The 18,923-nt window shown below is 31.7% G+C and overlaps 1 protein-coding gene across 1 annotated transcript in view; it reads left to right on the top strand.

Moving 5' to 3' along the window:
• LOC145270272 (uncharacterized) overlaps positions 1–18,923 on the top strand; it is a 102,474-nt gene that overhangs the window by 16,805 nt on the left and 66,746 nt on the right. The window contains exon 6 of the mRNA XM_080125916.1: positions 4,394–5,065. Within this exon, the coding sequence (XP_079982042.1) occupies positions 4,394–5,065 (672 nt within the window). The remainder of the gene's footprint in view (positions 1–4,393; positions 5,066–18,923) is intronic.

Here is an 18,923-nt window from a genome sequence, read left to right as displayed (position 1 = left end):
GTAGCTTTGTAGACGTATAGGATACGCTTATGTAAATTTCTAGCAAGGTTTTGTAATATCCTTACTATTACTGTAATATCCTTTCTAGCAAGGCTTTGTAATTTTTGTAATATCCTTACTATTACTGTAATATCCTTTCTAGCAAGGCTTTGTAATTTTTGTAATATCCTTACTATTACTGTAATATCCTTTCTAGCAAGGCTTTGTAATATCCTTACTATGTTAATTGTGTATTAAAAAATTATTAACAATTTTGTTTTAATCAATAGTTAAAGATTAAATATTAACCTGTTGATAAGTTAAGCACATGTAGTGACAACAATTTCTATGTTCAAATGAATTAGCGATACACGGATATCCTTAAACAATCTATAAATTTGAATAATATGCTTTAAATTTGATAAATATAAACGGAAAACAAGTAAAACTAATAAAAAAATAAATGTATAGATTTTACTGTAGATTTTTTCCAACGGAATTAGTTTCGTTTTTTGCATTAAATAAGTCTCTTTTAAGAATTGTTGAGAGTTTTATTGAATTTACATATTCCTATATCAAGTATCCCTATATACAGTATATGCATGTGCTTTAGGAAGGCAAGAAACATACACTTTCTGATGAACCTAGATATATTCTCTCATTATGACAATGACAAATATTACATAAAATTGTCACACACACACACACACCACGCACGCATGTACACATTTTCCTTAAAACAAAATACGTTTATAATGTATATATTCAATAAGCATAATATAAACAAAATGTATAGATTTTACTGTAGGTTTCCCAACCGAATTAGTTACATTTTTGGCATTAATTAAGTCTCTTTAAATCAATTGTCGATTGTTTTGATAAATTTACTGATATTCGTGCATGTGCTTTAGTAAAGCAAAAAACTCTGATGAACGTCGATATATTTCTCTCATAACAATCGTAAATATTACATGACCATTTTCACGTTGTATATAATGTATATATTCAATAAACATATCTTAAAATTGCAACGGTTTATTTCTCTCATAACAATCGTAAATATTACATTACCATTTTCACGTTGTATATAATGTATATATTCAATAAACATATCTTAAAATTGCAACGGTTTATTAAACTCATAACAATCGTAAATATTACATGACCATTTTCACGTTGTATATAATGTATATATTCAATAAACATATCTTAAAATTGCAACGGTTTATTTCTCTCATAACAATCGTAAATATTACATGACCATTTTCACGTTGTATATAATGTATATATTCAATAAACATATCTTAAAATTGCAACGGTTTATTAAACTCATAACAATCGTAAATATTACATGACGATTTTCACGTTGTATATAATGTATATATTCAATAAACATATCTTAAAATTGCAACGGTTTATTAAACTCATAACAATCGTAAATATTACATGACCATTTTCACGTTGTATATAATGTATATATTCAATAAACATATCTTAAAATTGCAACGGTTTATTTCTCTCATAACAATCGTAAATATTACATGACCATTTTCACGTTGTATATAATGTATATATTCAATAAACATATCTTAAAATTGCAACGGTTTATTTCTCTCATAACAATCGTAAATATTACATGACCATTTTCACGTTGTATATAATGTATATATTAAATAAACATATCTTAAAATTGCAACGGTTTATTTCTCTCATAACAATCGTAAATATTACATGACCATTTTCACGTTGTATATAATGTATATATTCAATAAACATATCTTAAAATTGCAACGGTTTATTAAACTCATAACAATCGTAAATATTACATGACGATTTTCACGTTGTATATAATGTATATATTCAATAAACATATCTTAAAATTGCAACGGTTTATTAAACTCAATAAAAATGATTTACATTTACAGGGTATATGTAACTTTATTAAACATTAAATTCACATACATATTGTTTAAATTACTGCGTCTTACACTTGTTTCATTGCATAAACCATACAAATCATCAGACTTTTCATTCATCAAAGAAGAAAATGTTAAATTTTTTTCTTGGTTCAAAAAGGAAACGTAATTTTAAAGCGAATTAAAAAGGTTTAAAAGATATAAATATCCTAAATCAAGTAAAAAAAAGTTAAGGAAAAGTAATTTTAAAACGAATTAAGAAGGTGTAAAAGACAGTAATAAATCTACTGGTTATAGATACAACATTAATATGCAGAACAAAGAAGTTGTTTGTAGACCATGAGTTGAATAGGCTAATTTTACAGGTAATAATTTAATTCATATTAAGCATTTTTTAGCTCAAAAGGGGAGCCCTACACCACGATCAGGAAAGGGTTATAATGGCTGCTCAAGACCAGGGATTGATGAGCAATGCATTCAAGAAAATGGCAAGTATCAGTAATGACAACAAATGCAGGTTCTGCCATACAGAATTGGAATGTGTGAGTCAGCATTAATATGCAGAAGAAAGAGAGAAAATTAGTTCGTAGACGATGAGTTGAATAGTTGAATTTCACAGGCCATATTTAAATTCATACTAAGCTTTCAACATTAATACATTTTAATAATTTATACTATTAGAAGGTGAAAATAATTAGGATACAAATCATTAAAAAAATAAAAAAATATATACGAATAAATAAAATATGCTAAAAAAGTTGGATGAAATCATTCGTTGAATGCTAGTAACAATTTCCTGAATGTGAAAAATAAAAAAATTATTTTAATAAAAATTAAAATAACTACTAAGAATATATACAATAATAAGAATATAATGTATATGGTATACAAATATGTATTACCAGAAATGAAATTCTGATAATCGATTATTACAATTGCTGATATTATTTGTATAATAAAATATGGGAATGATAATAATGCATTCAAAAGCGTTGGATGAAATAATTTGTTGAATGAAAAAACTGTTAATTTCTAAAATAAAAGTAAAAATAAGAACCCAATTCTGTTGCATTAAATTCGCATGAGTATTAAAAAATATGTAATGTTAGGAAAATATCCAGTTTAATATCAAACATATCAATAAGTGGCTATATTTCCACACATATGACTTAAAACGAAAGCTATTTTAAAAGACCGTGTTATTATCCATTGCTAAGTAACTAGATTATATATTCATTTGTATTATTAACTTGAATTTACTGAGTATTTAAATTAATTTTATTGTATTATAAACTTATTATATTTCTATCGTTAGCAATATATTTTTATAATTACCAGTAGCAACTATAGTAGTTGTATGTTTATTGTTCCTATAAATTCTTACTATTTTTATTATTATCAGTAGCAAATTCTTACAAATTATATTGTTTATTTTACTTTATTAATTGCATAATTCCTTCATCTATTACAAAATACTATTTTAAATCTAAACAATATGCATGTGAATTAAGTGTTTGTTTCTGTGATTTTTAAATGTGTTATAAAGTTATGTTTCTGGTTTTGTTGGCATAATTAAAATAAACAATGATATTAAAATGTAAAATTTCATTTATTTTTTATTTGCAGACGTTCCTGCTTGAATGTTTTAATGAATATTAAGGGAACATCCTTCTTAAACAGTATTCTATATACACTTATTTCCTTACATGAATGACAACAAAAACGGTAGCAGACAACTTTATTAGACATATATGTGTGAAGAGTTTTTTTTCTGGATTGTTTAGCAAATAGCGATAAGAACACATATTTAAATTTGTGAAATTTCTGTATATGTTTTTATAAATAATAAAATATGGAATTTAACATTTCAGAAAAATATGCTGATTTAAAAAATAGAATATTTTAACTTTTACACTACGAAATATCTCTTATCAAACGAATGAAAAGTTATACAATTAAAATTTCTTTAGCATAAATCTAACTTCCATAAAACTGGATATTAACACTACGAAATATCACTTATCCAACCAGTTAAGTGATAGAAATTGAAATTTCTTGACCATAAAATACAAACTTGCATCGACAACTCCAGATTAAAACTAAAAACGTCAGTATAAAATCTCATATTGCTTATAACTTAGTTGTGATAACTTGCGCCAGGAGCAATTTAATTAAATATGAATATACACATTACAGAAAAGCCACATTATTGTGAAGTGTGTGGCTATTCTTTTATTGAAAAATCAAAGTTAGTGATACATATGAGAACTCACACTGGGGAAAAGCAACATTCTTGTAAAGTATGTGGATATTCTTTTATTGAAAAGTCAAAGTTAGTGATCCATATGAGAACTCACACTTGGGAAAAGCAACATTCTTGTGGAGTGTGTGGATATTCTTGTTCTCAAAAATCAGTATTAGTGACACATATGAGAACTCACACTGGAGAAAAGCCACATTCTTGTGAAGTGTGCGGCCATTCTTTTTCTGAAAAATCTAATTTAGTGACACATATGAGAACTCACACTGGGGAAAAGCCACATTCTTGCGAAGTGTGTGGATATTCTTGTTCTCACAAATCATCATTGGTGAAACATATGAGAACTCACACTGGAGAAAAGCCACATTCTTGTGAATTGTGTGGATATTCTTGTTCTCAAAAATCATTATTAGTGAGACATATTAGAACTCACACTGGCGAAAAGCCACATTCTTGTGACGTGTGTGGATATTCTTGTTCTGAAAAATCAGTATTAGTGACTCATATGAGAACTCACACTGGGGAAAAGCCACATTCTTGTGGAGTGTGTGGATATTCTTATTCTCACAAATCATCATTAGTTACACATATGAGAACTCACACTGGGGAATATCCATATTCTTGTGAAATGTGTGGATATTCTTGTTCTCAAAAATCAGTATTAGTGACACATATGAGAACTCACACTGGGGAAAAGCCACATTCTTGTGACGTGTGTGGATATTCTTGTTCTGTAAAATCATTATTAGTGAGACATATGAGAACTCACACTGGGGAAAAGCCACATTCTTGTGAAGTGTGTGGATATTCTTGTTCTTGCAAATCACATTTAGTGTCACATATGAGAACTCACACTGGGGAAAAGCCACATTCGTGTGAAGTGTGCGGATATTCTTGTTCTCACAAATCATCATTAGTTACACATATGAGAACTCACACTGGGGAAAAGCCACATTCTTGTGACGTGTGTGGATATTCTTGTTTTAAAAAATCATATTTACTGAAGCATATGAGAACTCACACTGGGGAAAAGCTACATTCTTGTGAAGTGTGTGGATATTCTTATTCTCACAAATCATCATTAGTTACACATATGAGAACTCACACTGGGGAAAAGCCACATTCTTGTGAAGTGTGCGGATATTCTTGTTCTCAAAAATCAACATTAGTGATACATATGAGAACTCACACTGGGGAAAAACCATATTCTTGTGAAGTATGTGGATATTCTTGTTCTCGCAAATCACATTTAGTATCACATATGAGAACTCACACTGGGGAAACTCCACATTCTTGTGAAGTGTGTGGATATTCTTGTTTGCAAAAATCATTATTAGTTACACATATGAGAACTCACGCTGAAGAGAATTGAATGCCTACTAGACACAAACCCCGGGTGTCTTCACTTACACTGTACAGGGGTTTACCTGGGATTCTGATATGAGAATACTTTTAATTTTCAATTTAAAGTAAAACCTGATCAAATATTCGAATTTAAATGAAAATTAAAAATAAAACTAAATCAACAAACTGGCAGGATGTCGCCAAGGATAAAAAGATCCCATCAGCATGGCTAATCACGGGGTCATAGGAAAATAACGGCGCATCTTCTCCTATGTATGTTGCCACAAATAATAACGCTAAGCTGGACACTCTACCACATCAGTCAAATTCTTGTCCTGTAATCATGCTAGACCAAACAAAGACTATGAGGAAAAGACAATGTAACCAAGTAAAGGAGAAGAAAACAATTTTTTATTGTTTCCTATACTATGAGATATAGGGGGGGAATGCTAAAGTATTTGAGGCCCAATTTAAATCGACAACCTTACTAAAAGAGAAAACTTCACTAAAAACTTTCAATTGTATCCCAAGTACATAAATATCTCTCAAAAGATTTTAGAGAGTCAATCAAGAAGAAAGTTTTTAGTGAAGCAGCGATTGATTTTACCAAATAGAACACTGCATAATTTGCCAAAATCCAGAGGATTTAGTCAATGGAATATGCCAAAATAAAATATAAAGCCACGTTCTTGTGAAGTGTGTGGATATTTTGTTCTCGAAAATCATTATTAGTTACACATATGAGAACTCACACTGTGGAGAATTGAATGCCTACTGGATACCAACCTCGGGTGTCTTCGGTCTCAATGTACAAGGGTTTAGCAGGGACTCTGGTATGAGGATACTTTCAGTTTTCAATATAAAGTGAATCCTAATCAAATATTCAAATTTAAATGAAAATGAAAAATAAAACTAAATCAACAAACTGGCAGGATGTCGCCAAGAATAAAAAGATCCCCTCAGCATAGCTAATCACTAAGTCATAGGAAAACGGTGCATCTTCTCCTAGGTATGTTGCCACAAATGACAGCACTAAGCTGGACACTCTACCACATTATTCAAATTCTGGTCCTGTAATCCGACTAGACCAAACAAAGACTCCGAGGAAAAGACAATATAACAAAAAAAAATATTTTTTTTTTACTGTTTCGTATACTCAAGGTATTAGAAATGGGGGAGGAAAAAGCTACAGTATTTGAGTCTCTAGTTAAATCTTCAACCTTAGCAAAAGAGAAAACATCACTAACTACAACTAAAAACTTACTTTCAATTGTATCCCAAGTACATAAATATCTCCCAAAAGATGTTAGAGAGTCAATCAAGAAGTGAAGCAGCGATTGATTTTACCAAATCCAACACTGCTGAATTTGCACAAACTCAGTGGAGTAGAGAGGAAAAATGGACATTGATTTGGTCAATGGAATATGTAATATGAAGCAGCGATTGATTTTACCAAATATAACACTGTGTAATTTGCCCAAATCCAGTGGAGTAGAGAGGATTTGGTCAATGGAATATGCCAAAATAAAATATAAAAAAACTAACAGAACGTTGTAAGCAATGGAAATAGATTTTTAAACACCACTGCCCAGACAAGAAAGAGATTGAGAAGGAAAAGATAACATGTCAGAAGTCTTATTTTCTGAGGAACATTTTTTTCTGTGGAGCAAATATCCCAGCTAAAAGAAGATGTCCAGGAAATGACTAAAAACAATATTTGTCCAATCCGTAATCCCGTCCCTATACCCCAGATCTGGCAAACCCAACAGGAAGACACTACAACAAATTCTCACCTGACACAACTCCCTGAAACAATGCCAACAAGTCCAAGTCTTAGAGGTCTACCAAAAACAAACCAGAAATATACCCGACGTGTCACTGCAACTAATAATGCAACATCTTCCCAGGAATCACTCCCAGCAGACCCAACACAATTTTAACATGAGCAGACATACCAACAGTATATCCCACTGTAACATGTGATACTGGACGCGCACCAGTTGAACCTAGAGGGAGAGCTAGCATCCAGGATAGAAGTGGCACGAAGTCTGACTGTTGAAGATCGGCCAAGACTGATAAAAATTCAAATGAATAAAGCCTACAAGATGCTTGTTTCAAAAGTTCATTATGCCTTCACAAGAATCTCTCCCATTTATGCACCATTGAGTGAAATAAATCATACAACATACGGAGCAGCATGGTTTATTCAGTTAAAACTCTTATACCAACACCAAGATAGTAAGAATGGAAACATGGAGACTAAATCATATAACCGAGCCTGTAAACGAAAACTGTAACAGGAAATAGATAAAATCCGAAAGAAAACTGGCCAGATATCTGCATTCCTGTCGTGTGAAACCCCAGGTGAATAAGTTTAAAACTTACTATTCCTCGTTAGAGAAGAAATAAAGCTGAGCTTCCCATCAACTCAAGCAGATGTTGAAAACTTCTGGAGGCCACTCTATGGTAGACACTAAAGTACATAAAGAAAACAATTGGATAAATAATACTACTGCTAGTGCTCTCATGTTGAAGTAATCAATTGTCTTTTGGTGAATCTCTGCAAACCTGTGTTTTTGTGCTGGTTACATTGTCAGATTATTCATTGATGTTATTTCATCCGACACTGGCTTACTTGTTGGTGCTGATGAAAGCATATCTGCTAATGAAATATCTTTCTCTTGCTTATATTGGAGTATGTAATTGTATTTCTGTGTCCATAGTAGGAGGTTATGTAGCCGGTTTAGTGCTGTTGATCGTGGCTTTTTGCTGATTGAGACTAGCGGCTTGTGATCAGTCAAAACTACCACTTCTCTTCTATTGACCTACATGCAAACACAACTGGTGTGTCAACTTGTGTTAGCACTGAGTATAGTGGCGGAATTTTTGTAGACCATATACAACTGCCAGCATATACTTCTCAATTTGTGCATATATGTGTTTCCGTCCACTGATATTGACCTACATGTAAACGCAACTGTTTTGTCAACTTGTGTTAGCGCTGCTCCTAACCCATACTCACATGCATCATTCTCCAGTGTCACTTTCTTGTGGGGGTCGTAGTATGTACGAATGGGTGAGTTCGTGATTGTTTCTCTTCCAGTCTTGAAAGGTGCTTGTTGGGAATCTGACGATGTCCACGAAACAGAGTGTAAAGATGTAGAGTGGCTGAAATGACCTCAAACCACAGTCAAGGAATGCATCAATTAGACACATCATCATCAGGAAAGGGTGAGGATTACACCTAATACGTGAATACAATAAAACCGCCAAAGACAAAACAGTCAAATGAGGTCAAATGCCTTATGCTTTTTAATTAAAAAGTTGTTTTTCAGATTGACACAAGGACATCTATAATTACTCTCACTGAAAAGTTTTCCAAGAGGATGTAATCTTATAAAGAGGTCTCATCAATGTTGAACAAGTCGTTGATGAAACAACTCGTTGTAGATCATCAAGATATTGGAATGTTGAGCTCGATGATGCATCCACCTTTCAGAATGCTTTGACCAATACTGTTGGCGTCGGTTATATTTTGCCTGAACTCCTCAGCAAACATATTCCACAGAAAGCTGAATGAACAATTTCAAGTCATGCAGGGAGTAGTTATTGTAGATGATCTAGTAATTTATTGGAAATTCGAAAAGAACATGACAGGCGGCTCCCCAATTTACTCCAGAAATGGCAAACATAGGAGTAAAACGTAACCCAGAAAAACTAGATACCCAACTAAAAAGGATCACTTTCATGGGCATCATATCACCAAAAATTGCATTGGATTCGACCTAGAAAAAGTGAAGCCTATCATGCGCTTGTTTAACGTTGGCAAAAGTGTGGATTCTAATGGTTTTTATTTAAATCAATATTTGTTTTACTTAAGCCGAGATATGGTCATCTGAGTTTAAACGTTTAAAACCGTAAAAACTTTCTTGTCAACCTAATAGTTTTCCCCCACCTTTAGAAGACTAGTGTTTAAGTGGCCTCGTACGTAGTCAAATAAAAATTATTTTATACAATTTTCGCTTTTTGTTTTTAATACTGCATATTTTAATACGATATTTGTCCTTTTCTCAAAAAAGAAAAGCTATTTGCTTGTTTTATTTTGTTTTTATTTTAACTCCAAACTCTCTTTTGCATTCATGGTTGTTATTTTTGTATTATTAAAAATATCAATAAATTTAGTGTATTCGTATATAAAAACAACTATCAAGTTTAATCCGAACTTTTTACAGAGAAATGTTTTTCATTGTGTTCTTTTAAAACTATTGTGTTTAAATAAGCATAACCTTTTATGATACATCAAATTGCAATTAAACGAAATTATTACAATTTGTGTCATCCATAATTTTTGTGAAAATTATTCTATTTAAATAAGCAGTCCTTTTATGATAGAAAGCAGTTGTGGGACCAGCAATACTTACCTTGCATAAGGATAAACGATGATCATTGTGGACCAATAGCGTTTCCTCTTATCCAAATATATATTTGCTTGTTTTATTTTGTTTTTATTTTAACTCCAAACTCTCTTTTGCATTCATGGTTGGTATTTTTGGATTATTAAAAATATCAGTAAATTTAGTGTATTCGTATATAAAAAACAACTATCAAGTTTAATCTGAAATTTTTATGGAAACAAGTTTTTCATTGTGTTCTTTTAAAACTATTGTTTCAGTAAGAATACCCGTTTATGATACATCAAATTGCAATTAAACGAAATTATTACAATTCGTGTCATCCATAATTTTTGGGAAATTTATTCTATTTAAATACGCATACCTTTTTATGATACATAAAATTGCAACTAAACAAAATTAAATTGTTGAATGCATTTTTGGTAATATGCCATATAAATGTCTTTTTATTTTTTATTTTTAGATAAACTTTTTTCGGTGATTGTAGCTATACATGGATTAGACAGAAGTATTTGGTTGTCTGAAATATCAAACTAATAAATATGTGACTGATTTTTTTATATTTATTTTTAATAAGAATAAAACATGCAATTTAGTAACAGTTCAAAGTCCAATCAGTTTTAAGATTATCATGAAAAACGTGTTCTAAGAGATTCGTTATATAATAGGATCAGGGCTAAGAAGTCACTGCTGTCAATGATCAACTTCCTACGACAAACAGTACAATTATGTCTATTCATAGACTGCTACAATGTTAAACTGATATCAACATAAAAATGTATATTTACTGATTTTACAATGAAAATCTCCTCAATTTTCTTATACAAATGAGAAATTTCTATTATTGATTTAGATAAACACTTAAAAATCGAACAGCATGAATAAAGTTATATTCATCCGTAAAAGTTCAATCTTTTAAAAATATAGAAACAAAGTTATACAGTGATAAAATAATTTTATTTTCAAACTGTCCAAGTTATTCAATCGAGAAATAGTTATAAAAATGGAATTGAAAAATACATACAAAAATTTACCAAACAATTGAAACATGACAATGAAATTAGAAAACCTGGGGATTTTACAATAATTGTAGAATAATATTGCGAGAATATCGATTGTATCAACCAGAAGCATTAATATATGTGTGATATTTGTTGGCATGTAGTATGTTGTCGTTTTCTTTAATGCCAATGTATTTCTAGGGTTCGTGTTCTTCTAGATTTCTGATGTCAGTGTTTTCATCTAGTTGCATATTCTTGGTATAGATCTTTTTTCCAGATCTGAGCGTACACTTAGCACATTTCAATAGGCCAAACTTCATTCCGATGACATTGGAGAAGGTGTGTACTACCTAGCATACGCCTTAAGATCATCCATGAAATGCGGATGGTTAACCGTATTGCTTGGAAGTCAACGACGGTTCTGACTCAAGTTGTAATTGCTCAGACTGTTATTCAGTTCATCTATTGCTATGAATAAAAAATAAGAGACGTTTACATAAGAGATGATTGTCTTTCCTCTTTGTGACTTCGTAATATGGTTGTTTTCACACCGGATGGATCTTGCATATTTCAAGGCACCAAAGTAATAATGACTGTCAACTGCCTTATTTTTATCGATCTATGACATTCTAAGGTTTATTTGCATCCTCCCTGTAAAAAACAGTATTTATCTGGGCGTTATGTCTCTTTCATCTCGGATATGAGGCTGGTATCCCCCTCTGTCAGCCAGGGTTGTGAGACTTGATCATCTTGTTTTGATGTACGACCGTCGAGGACAACTTTAATTTTTCTATTACTTAAGAAGGATTTAATTACATTATGTATTCTTCCAGTGATTCCATATGATCTAATTTTCCTTAGTAGACAATCATGCCATACCCTGTCAAAAGCCTTAGATATATCAAGGGCTCCTGCTCTACCCTCCCCTGTTCTGTCCAATGAACGGTATATACGTTTAGAAACTACAGTTAAGATATCTGCTGTTGAACGGGCTTACAATTCGTGTCATCCATAATTTTAGTGAAATTTATTCTATTTAAATAAGCATACCTTTTTATGATACATAAAATTGCAATTAAACAAAATTATGACAATTCGTGTAATCCATAATTTTAGTGAAATTTATTCTATTTAAAAAATCATACACTTTTATGATACATCAAATTTCAATTAAACGAAATTAAATTTTTCAATGCATTTTTGGTAATATGCCATATAAATGTCTTTTTAAAATTTTTTTTATTTTTAGATAAACTTTTTTTCGGTGATTATAGCTATACATGGATTAGACAGAAATATTTGGTTGTCTGAAATCTCAAACTAATAAATATGTGACTGATTTTTGATATTTATTTTTAATAAGAATAAAACATGCAATTTAGTATCAGTTCAAAGTCCAATCAGTTTTAAGATTATCATGAAAAACGTGTTCTAAGAGATTCGTTATATAATAGGATCACGGCAAAGAAATCACTACTGTAAATGATCAACTTCCTACGACAAACAGTACAATTATGTCTATTCATAGACTGCTACAATGTTAAACTGATATCAACATAAAAAATGTATATTTACTGATTTTACAATGAAAATCTCATCAATTTTCTTATACAAACGAGAAGTCTCTATTATTGATTTAGATATTTATTTAAAAATCTAAGAGCATGAACAAAGTTATTATTCATCCGTAAAAGTTTAATGTTTTAAAAATAAAGAAACAAAGTCATACAGTGATAAAATAATTTTATTTTCAAACTGTCCAAGTTATTCAACCGAGAAATAGTTATAAAAATGGAATTGAAAAATACATACAAAAATTTACCAAACAATTAAAACATAACAATGAAATTAGGAAACCTGGTGATTTTACAATAATTGTAGAATAATATTGCCAGAATATCGATTGTATCAACCAGAATAATTAATATATGTGTGGTATTTGTTGGCATGTAGTATGTTGTCGTTTTCTTCAATGCCAATGTATTTCTAGGGTTCGTGTTCTTCTAGATTTCTGATATCAGTGTCTTCATCTTGCTGCATATTCTCGGTATAGATCTTTTTTTCCAGATCTGAGCGTACACTCGGCACATTTATCTAGGCCAAACTTCATTTCGATGCCATTGGAGAAGGTGTGTACTACCTAGCATACGCCTTAAGATCATCCATGAAATGCGGATGGTTAACTGTATTGCTTGGAAGTCAACGACGGTTCTGACTCAAGTTGTAAGTGCTCAGACTGTTATTCAGTACATCCATTGCTATGAATAAAAAATAAGAGACGTTTACATAAGAGATGATTATCTTTCCTCTTTGTGACTTCGTAATATGGTTGTTTTCACACCGGATGGATCTTGCATATTTAAAGGCTTCAAAGTAATAATGATTGTCAAATGCCTCATTGTTATCGATCCATAAAATTCTAAGGTTTATTTGCCTCCTCCTTGTAGGTGGTTGTATTTATCTGGACGTTATGTCTCCTTCATCTCGGATATGAGGCTGGTGTCCCCTTCTGTAAGCAAGGGTTGTGAGGCTTGATCATCTATCAACATTCTGCGGAGGAGAGCAGTCAAATGCATCAGCCACATACTTCACAAGTATGTAGCGTTTAACCAGTTTTAGTTCACAAATATGTCACCAAGTTTCATTTTTGAGAACCACAAACTTTACAAAATGTGATGTTTCCCTTTTTGTTTTATTCTCTTTCAGCTGATATTCTAAGAAATCAAGGGACCTCCTACGTGGGATTCACACTTGAACTCTATATGAGATACATAGATATTCGAATGTTCCGTTAGAATTCTTTATCTCTAAAAACACTTTTTCTTCTAGGGTGGTTGGGACATCCAACCAAATGTCTGAGATTTACCCATAATTTAGTGAGTCAATCCAAGAGATCTCTTTAGCCGTAATTTGCAGTGCATTTGTTTTTATCTCTCTTGCACTTGGTTCACCAGGTATAGTTGCTAAGTACATTTTAAAGTTTTTTCATAAGCCCAATTGATATAATTGAAACTTTATTTAGTTTCCAATATCGTTTCATGTCATACATAAGTCCTTGATACTTTGTTTTCTTTTCCCTCTCAACTCTGTTAAGCCCTGTATACACTGACCTCTATTATGGTCGCTTTTTATTTGCTCTTTCCCAAATGACTAGATCTAGTTTAACGGCTGCGTTTCCTAGATATGTACCAGTAGGAATTATGTAGCAATAGTGGATGGTGTAGGTGTCATTCCCAACAATTCGCTCGGGTATTTTTTTTACTACACTGAACGTTTAGTTTCTTACATATTTTCCGATGAAGGTATTTGCAAACTCCATTATGGCGATCTGGGAGAAGGTTATTATAATAACCATCTCCGAGTGGGATTTTGCAACTAGAGATCAGGTGGTCCACACTCTCAACCTCAGTGTTGCAGAACTTGCTTTTATTGTTATTGCTTAAATCACTCATCTTTTTTAAGGGGTTCGTCATGAGGCCCTAGTCTTGTGCAGTAAATGTTAACCTCTCTCTCTCTAAATCGTAATGAAGGGAACCATGTCTATCAATATATTCTTGGGATAGTTACGTCATTAGGAATGCTGCCCGTTTATGGTTGGCCATTCTTCTGTTTTAATTCTCATTTGTGGGGCAGTCCTTTCCTAAATGAATAGCAAGTTGTGTTATGGACGTTGTAATACTTTCTTGATTCTCTAGATGATCTTTAATTTTCATCAGGTATGGGTTACAGGAATTTAATATGTACTGGCCTATGCTGAAAATTGTAGCTATATAGTTAACTTCTGAGAGTCTCCTTCTCGTCTAAGTATGTACAATCAAAGCATGCACTGGTTTCAAGAAATTACTCGGTGCAAGCTTAACATTTTCCGTGTCTTTGTGTCAAGCCAATTTATATCTGAATAATGCTACACTGGCATGACAAGTTAATTAATTGTTCTAACTTTATTCTTGTTAGTAACTTGGGTTTTACAAATTTTCCTTACCCGGCGTAAATATTCTTAGCTTACCTTCTCATATTATATTGTCATGCTGGATGGACTCATTTTCATCAATGCCGAGGTATTTGCATTGTTTTTGATTTTACCACGTTCATCGAGCTGTATGTTTCAGCGGATGTCCTGTTGCCAGCTTTCAGAGTATATTAAGCACACTAATCCATCCCTTTTGGCATCATTGGAAAACGTGTGGACAACTTTTAATAGATAACATAACTCGTTATCCGAGCTGTCATCAATGGGAAATAAATAGTTTATTATCTTGGGTGATTCCTTTTGGCTGCTGTAGTTTAGATTATAAGAACCTTGGCAGTTCTTTGGGAGCTTACTGAGAGGCTCAATTGCCAAGCAAAATAGTAGAGGAGATAAACTTTCTCCTTTGAAGATTCCATTATTTTATTAGTATCCAGGAAGTGGGTGCACTACCAAATGCTACCTGATAATCTATTCATGCCATGTTAAGATTCCTTTTTCTTTCCTGCAATTTTCCAAAATGGTCTTGTTGATGAGCAATTTATATTTGGTTTCCAGGCAGTTTTTTTCCTGCATCCTGTTTGTTCTTCCTACAGATAATCTCAGGATGCGAAAAGATGTTCATAAACGTTATCAACTATCAATCCAGTGAATAGCCTGTAAGTCGTGGCCAGGCAGTGTATTGGGCGATATTTGCTAGGGTTTTTGGTTTCCGTGCTTGTATTGCCTTTTATTAGCCGGTTCATAAGCTTTAAACATTCTGGTGAAATATCTGCTATAATGATCGTGTAGTAATGTGAACTGTTTTAACCAGAAATTGGATATGTTGTCAATGCCAGGTTTTTTTGGTTTTGCAACTCGTGCCAGCTTTCATCCAATTTTATCTGGTGTTTTTTTCTGTAGAAAGTTGAACTCTATATGAGATACATAGATATTTGAAGGTTCCATTAAAGTTATTTATCTTTAGTGTGAGTTCTCATATGTCTGATTAAATTTGATTTATCAGAAAAAACATATCCACAAACTTGACAAGAATGTGGCTTTTCACCAGTGTGAGTTCGCATATGTATGGCTAAATTACGTTTAGCAGAAAACGATTTTCCACAAACTTGACAGGAATGTGGCTTTTCACCAGTGTGAGTTCTCATGTGTATAACTAGGACTGACTTTCGGGAATAAGAATTTCCACAGACTTTACAGATATGTGGCTTTTCCCCAGTGTGAGTTCTCATATGTGTCATTAGGTCTGATTTTGCAGAAAAAGAATGTCCACACACTTCACATGAGTGTGGCTTTTCACCTGTGTGAGTACTCATATGTTTCACTAACGCTGATTTTTGAGAACAAGAATATCCACATACTTTACAAGAATGAGGCTTTTCCCCAGTGTGAATTCTTATATGCATAACTAATGCTGATTTTTGAGAAAAAGAATATCCACACACTTCACAAGAATGTGGCTTTTCCCCAGTGTGAGTTCTCATATGTCTCACTAATGATGATTTTCGAGAACAAGAATATCCACACATATCACAAGAAAGTGGCTTTTCACTAGTGTGAGATGCCATATGTCTCACTAACCCGGATTTATATAAAAAAGAATGCCCACAAACTTCACAAGCATGCGGCTTTTCCATGGCGTGAGTTTTTATACACCTCACTAAATGTGATTCTCGAGAAATTTGCTTTTTATAACGTCGGACTTGCACGTTTTTCTAACATTGACTTGGAATAAGATTATTAACTGAGTTCTAAATAATATACTTTTTATCATTGTTTTCTAAATTCACAGATGTTTAAGCAAATTCGCGAACAGACACATACCATTCCCAGAAAATATTTATTTTACATGCTTAAGATATATTTATGGTGCTACGGTTTCTCATATTATATAAAATCTAGTTTTATTTTTGGCAAATACATATGTTCTGCCATTCGTGATTTGATCTGTTCCTTTTGATTCATTTGAACATTAAACACAAATTTCAGAAACAAAATCTTCCAGAATTTGTTAAATAATAGAATCCTGAGAAATACATTTCCAAACAATGACTTTGTTTCTTTACGTATAATTCAATAATTTTTATAGAATATTGTTTAACGATTATGATGATCTATTTAAATTCAATATAGGCGTTCAGGCAGGAACATCTGTAAATAAAAAAGATATATGAAATTCAACATTTCAAGTATCACCATTCACATATTAAAGTTCTGTTTTTTGTTCTTGTTGCCAATCTTGATTGAAATCATGAAATCTAGATTATTCTTATAGAAATATACATAATACACATAAGAAAAATATTTTCTTAACAAAGAACGAGTCGATACAGACGTTCTTAAGGATATAATGTAGAGAAAATTAAACATAGAATTACATATGATTATAAAGAAACGTTTTAGTTTTAGGCATATTTCATTGAATTAAATAGAATTACATATGATTAACATTTTTGTTTTAGGCATATTTTATTGGATAGATATTTTGTGTCTGCTCATTCTAGTTAACATCATTATCATCTTCAGACTCATTTTCTTCCCTACAGGAAAAAGTTGCTTATGTAGTTACATCGTATTCTTATGTACTTTCGAATCCATATTGATTCATTGTTTTTACTTTATTAAACTGTTTATTTAAACTGATATTCCTTTGTGTAATAGCATATATAAATTTGTTTTACTATCATTTGGGACGTTAGTAATAATAGTACAGTTATTTTATTGATATTTTGCTTTTAGTTTTAATTAGTAATGATTTTATTATTTCTAGTTAATTGTTTTTACAAGTTTCTTGAAGTATAGATGTGCTTTCTAAATTGGAGTTAGGGACAGGACTGTAAATTAATCATGTGTTTGGTGATAATACTTTTTCAGACCGATGTTAATATCCTTGGCAATAACATGGTAGTGAAACCTATGTATATGTTTTGATAATCTTTCAATAGGAATTTGAATTAATATACCAGCTTAGTTCTATCTAGCAATCAAATAGAGGAAGAGGAGTTATAATGCAGTTCGATTTTTTACTTTATTATAGTTGTAAAATGTTTTTGACTTGTGATGGGGGCATAAGACGAATGGATTCGCCAATCATTTTTATAACTGTTTAAAACAACCAATGAAAACGTCGCAAAATTATTATAAAAATTGTCGAATTTTGGATTCAATCAGTTCGCCGTTTGCTACGTCACGGAACACATTTAATTCTTCGCCGCCATCTTGGTTACTGATCTGAACTACACCATCATCTTGGTTACTGATCTGAATTATGCTGCCATCTTTGTTCAACATAACATCTCAGAACTTAAGAGATTAACTACACTACAGACCGCATTTGATTCTTGCTCGCCATCTTTGTTACTGACCTGAACTACGCCGCCATCTTTGTTCAACACAATGCCTCAAAACTTAACAATAGTAATTTTATTTTATTTTTAAAATCAATATATGTTATGTTTTTCTTAACAATACTTTCGGTAATTTTTCGTCGTGCATTTGATTCCGATGAAATACTTTTATTTATTTTGCATCTGTATTAAAGTCACCACCAGAAAGACTTTGTCAATGTGTGGGAGAGAACTGATCTTTTTCTTCTCCAGAACTACTTAATGTTGAAGCATAAATGTGTGTCACAATCAAGTGATATTCAATATCATAATTTTATTATAAATCGATTCAGAAGTTGATGGTAATTTTTTTGCAATATCGGACCAAATGGTGAAGGTGACACTTGTTCATATTTCACAGCAAACTTTTTTTTCTAGCTGTGAATAACAAATAAGAAGTTTCACACTTATTTCCTAAATATCGAAGCCAATGATTTCAAATCCATGATTTGATAAATGTATTATGAAAAGTATGAAAGACGTCAATCAAAATTGATTTTTATTGGCTTATTGAAAAAAGGATATTGAACTTCAAATCAACATTTGATCTGAAATTCAATATCCTTTTTTATTCATCAATATACAATTTCTCTTTTTCTATGTAGCTAAAATTATTTAAAAACTTTTAAAATATTTAATTTAATTTTCTATGTTTATT

This window comes from Euprymna scolopes, chromosome 46 (assembly GCF_053919585.1).
Source record: "Euprymna scolopes isolate OS-2025 chromosome 46, ASM5391958v1, whole genome shotgun sequence".
Classification (NCBI taxonomy): Eukaryota; Metazoa; Mollusca; class Cephalopoda; order Sepiida; family Sepiolidae; genus Euprymna; species Euprymna scolopes.
The sequence above is the reverse complement of the archived record's forward strand: the minus strand, read 5'-3'. Positions and strand labels throughout refer to the sequence as shown.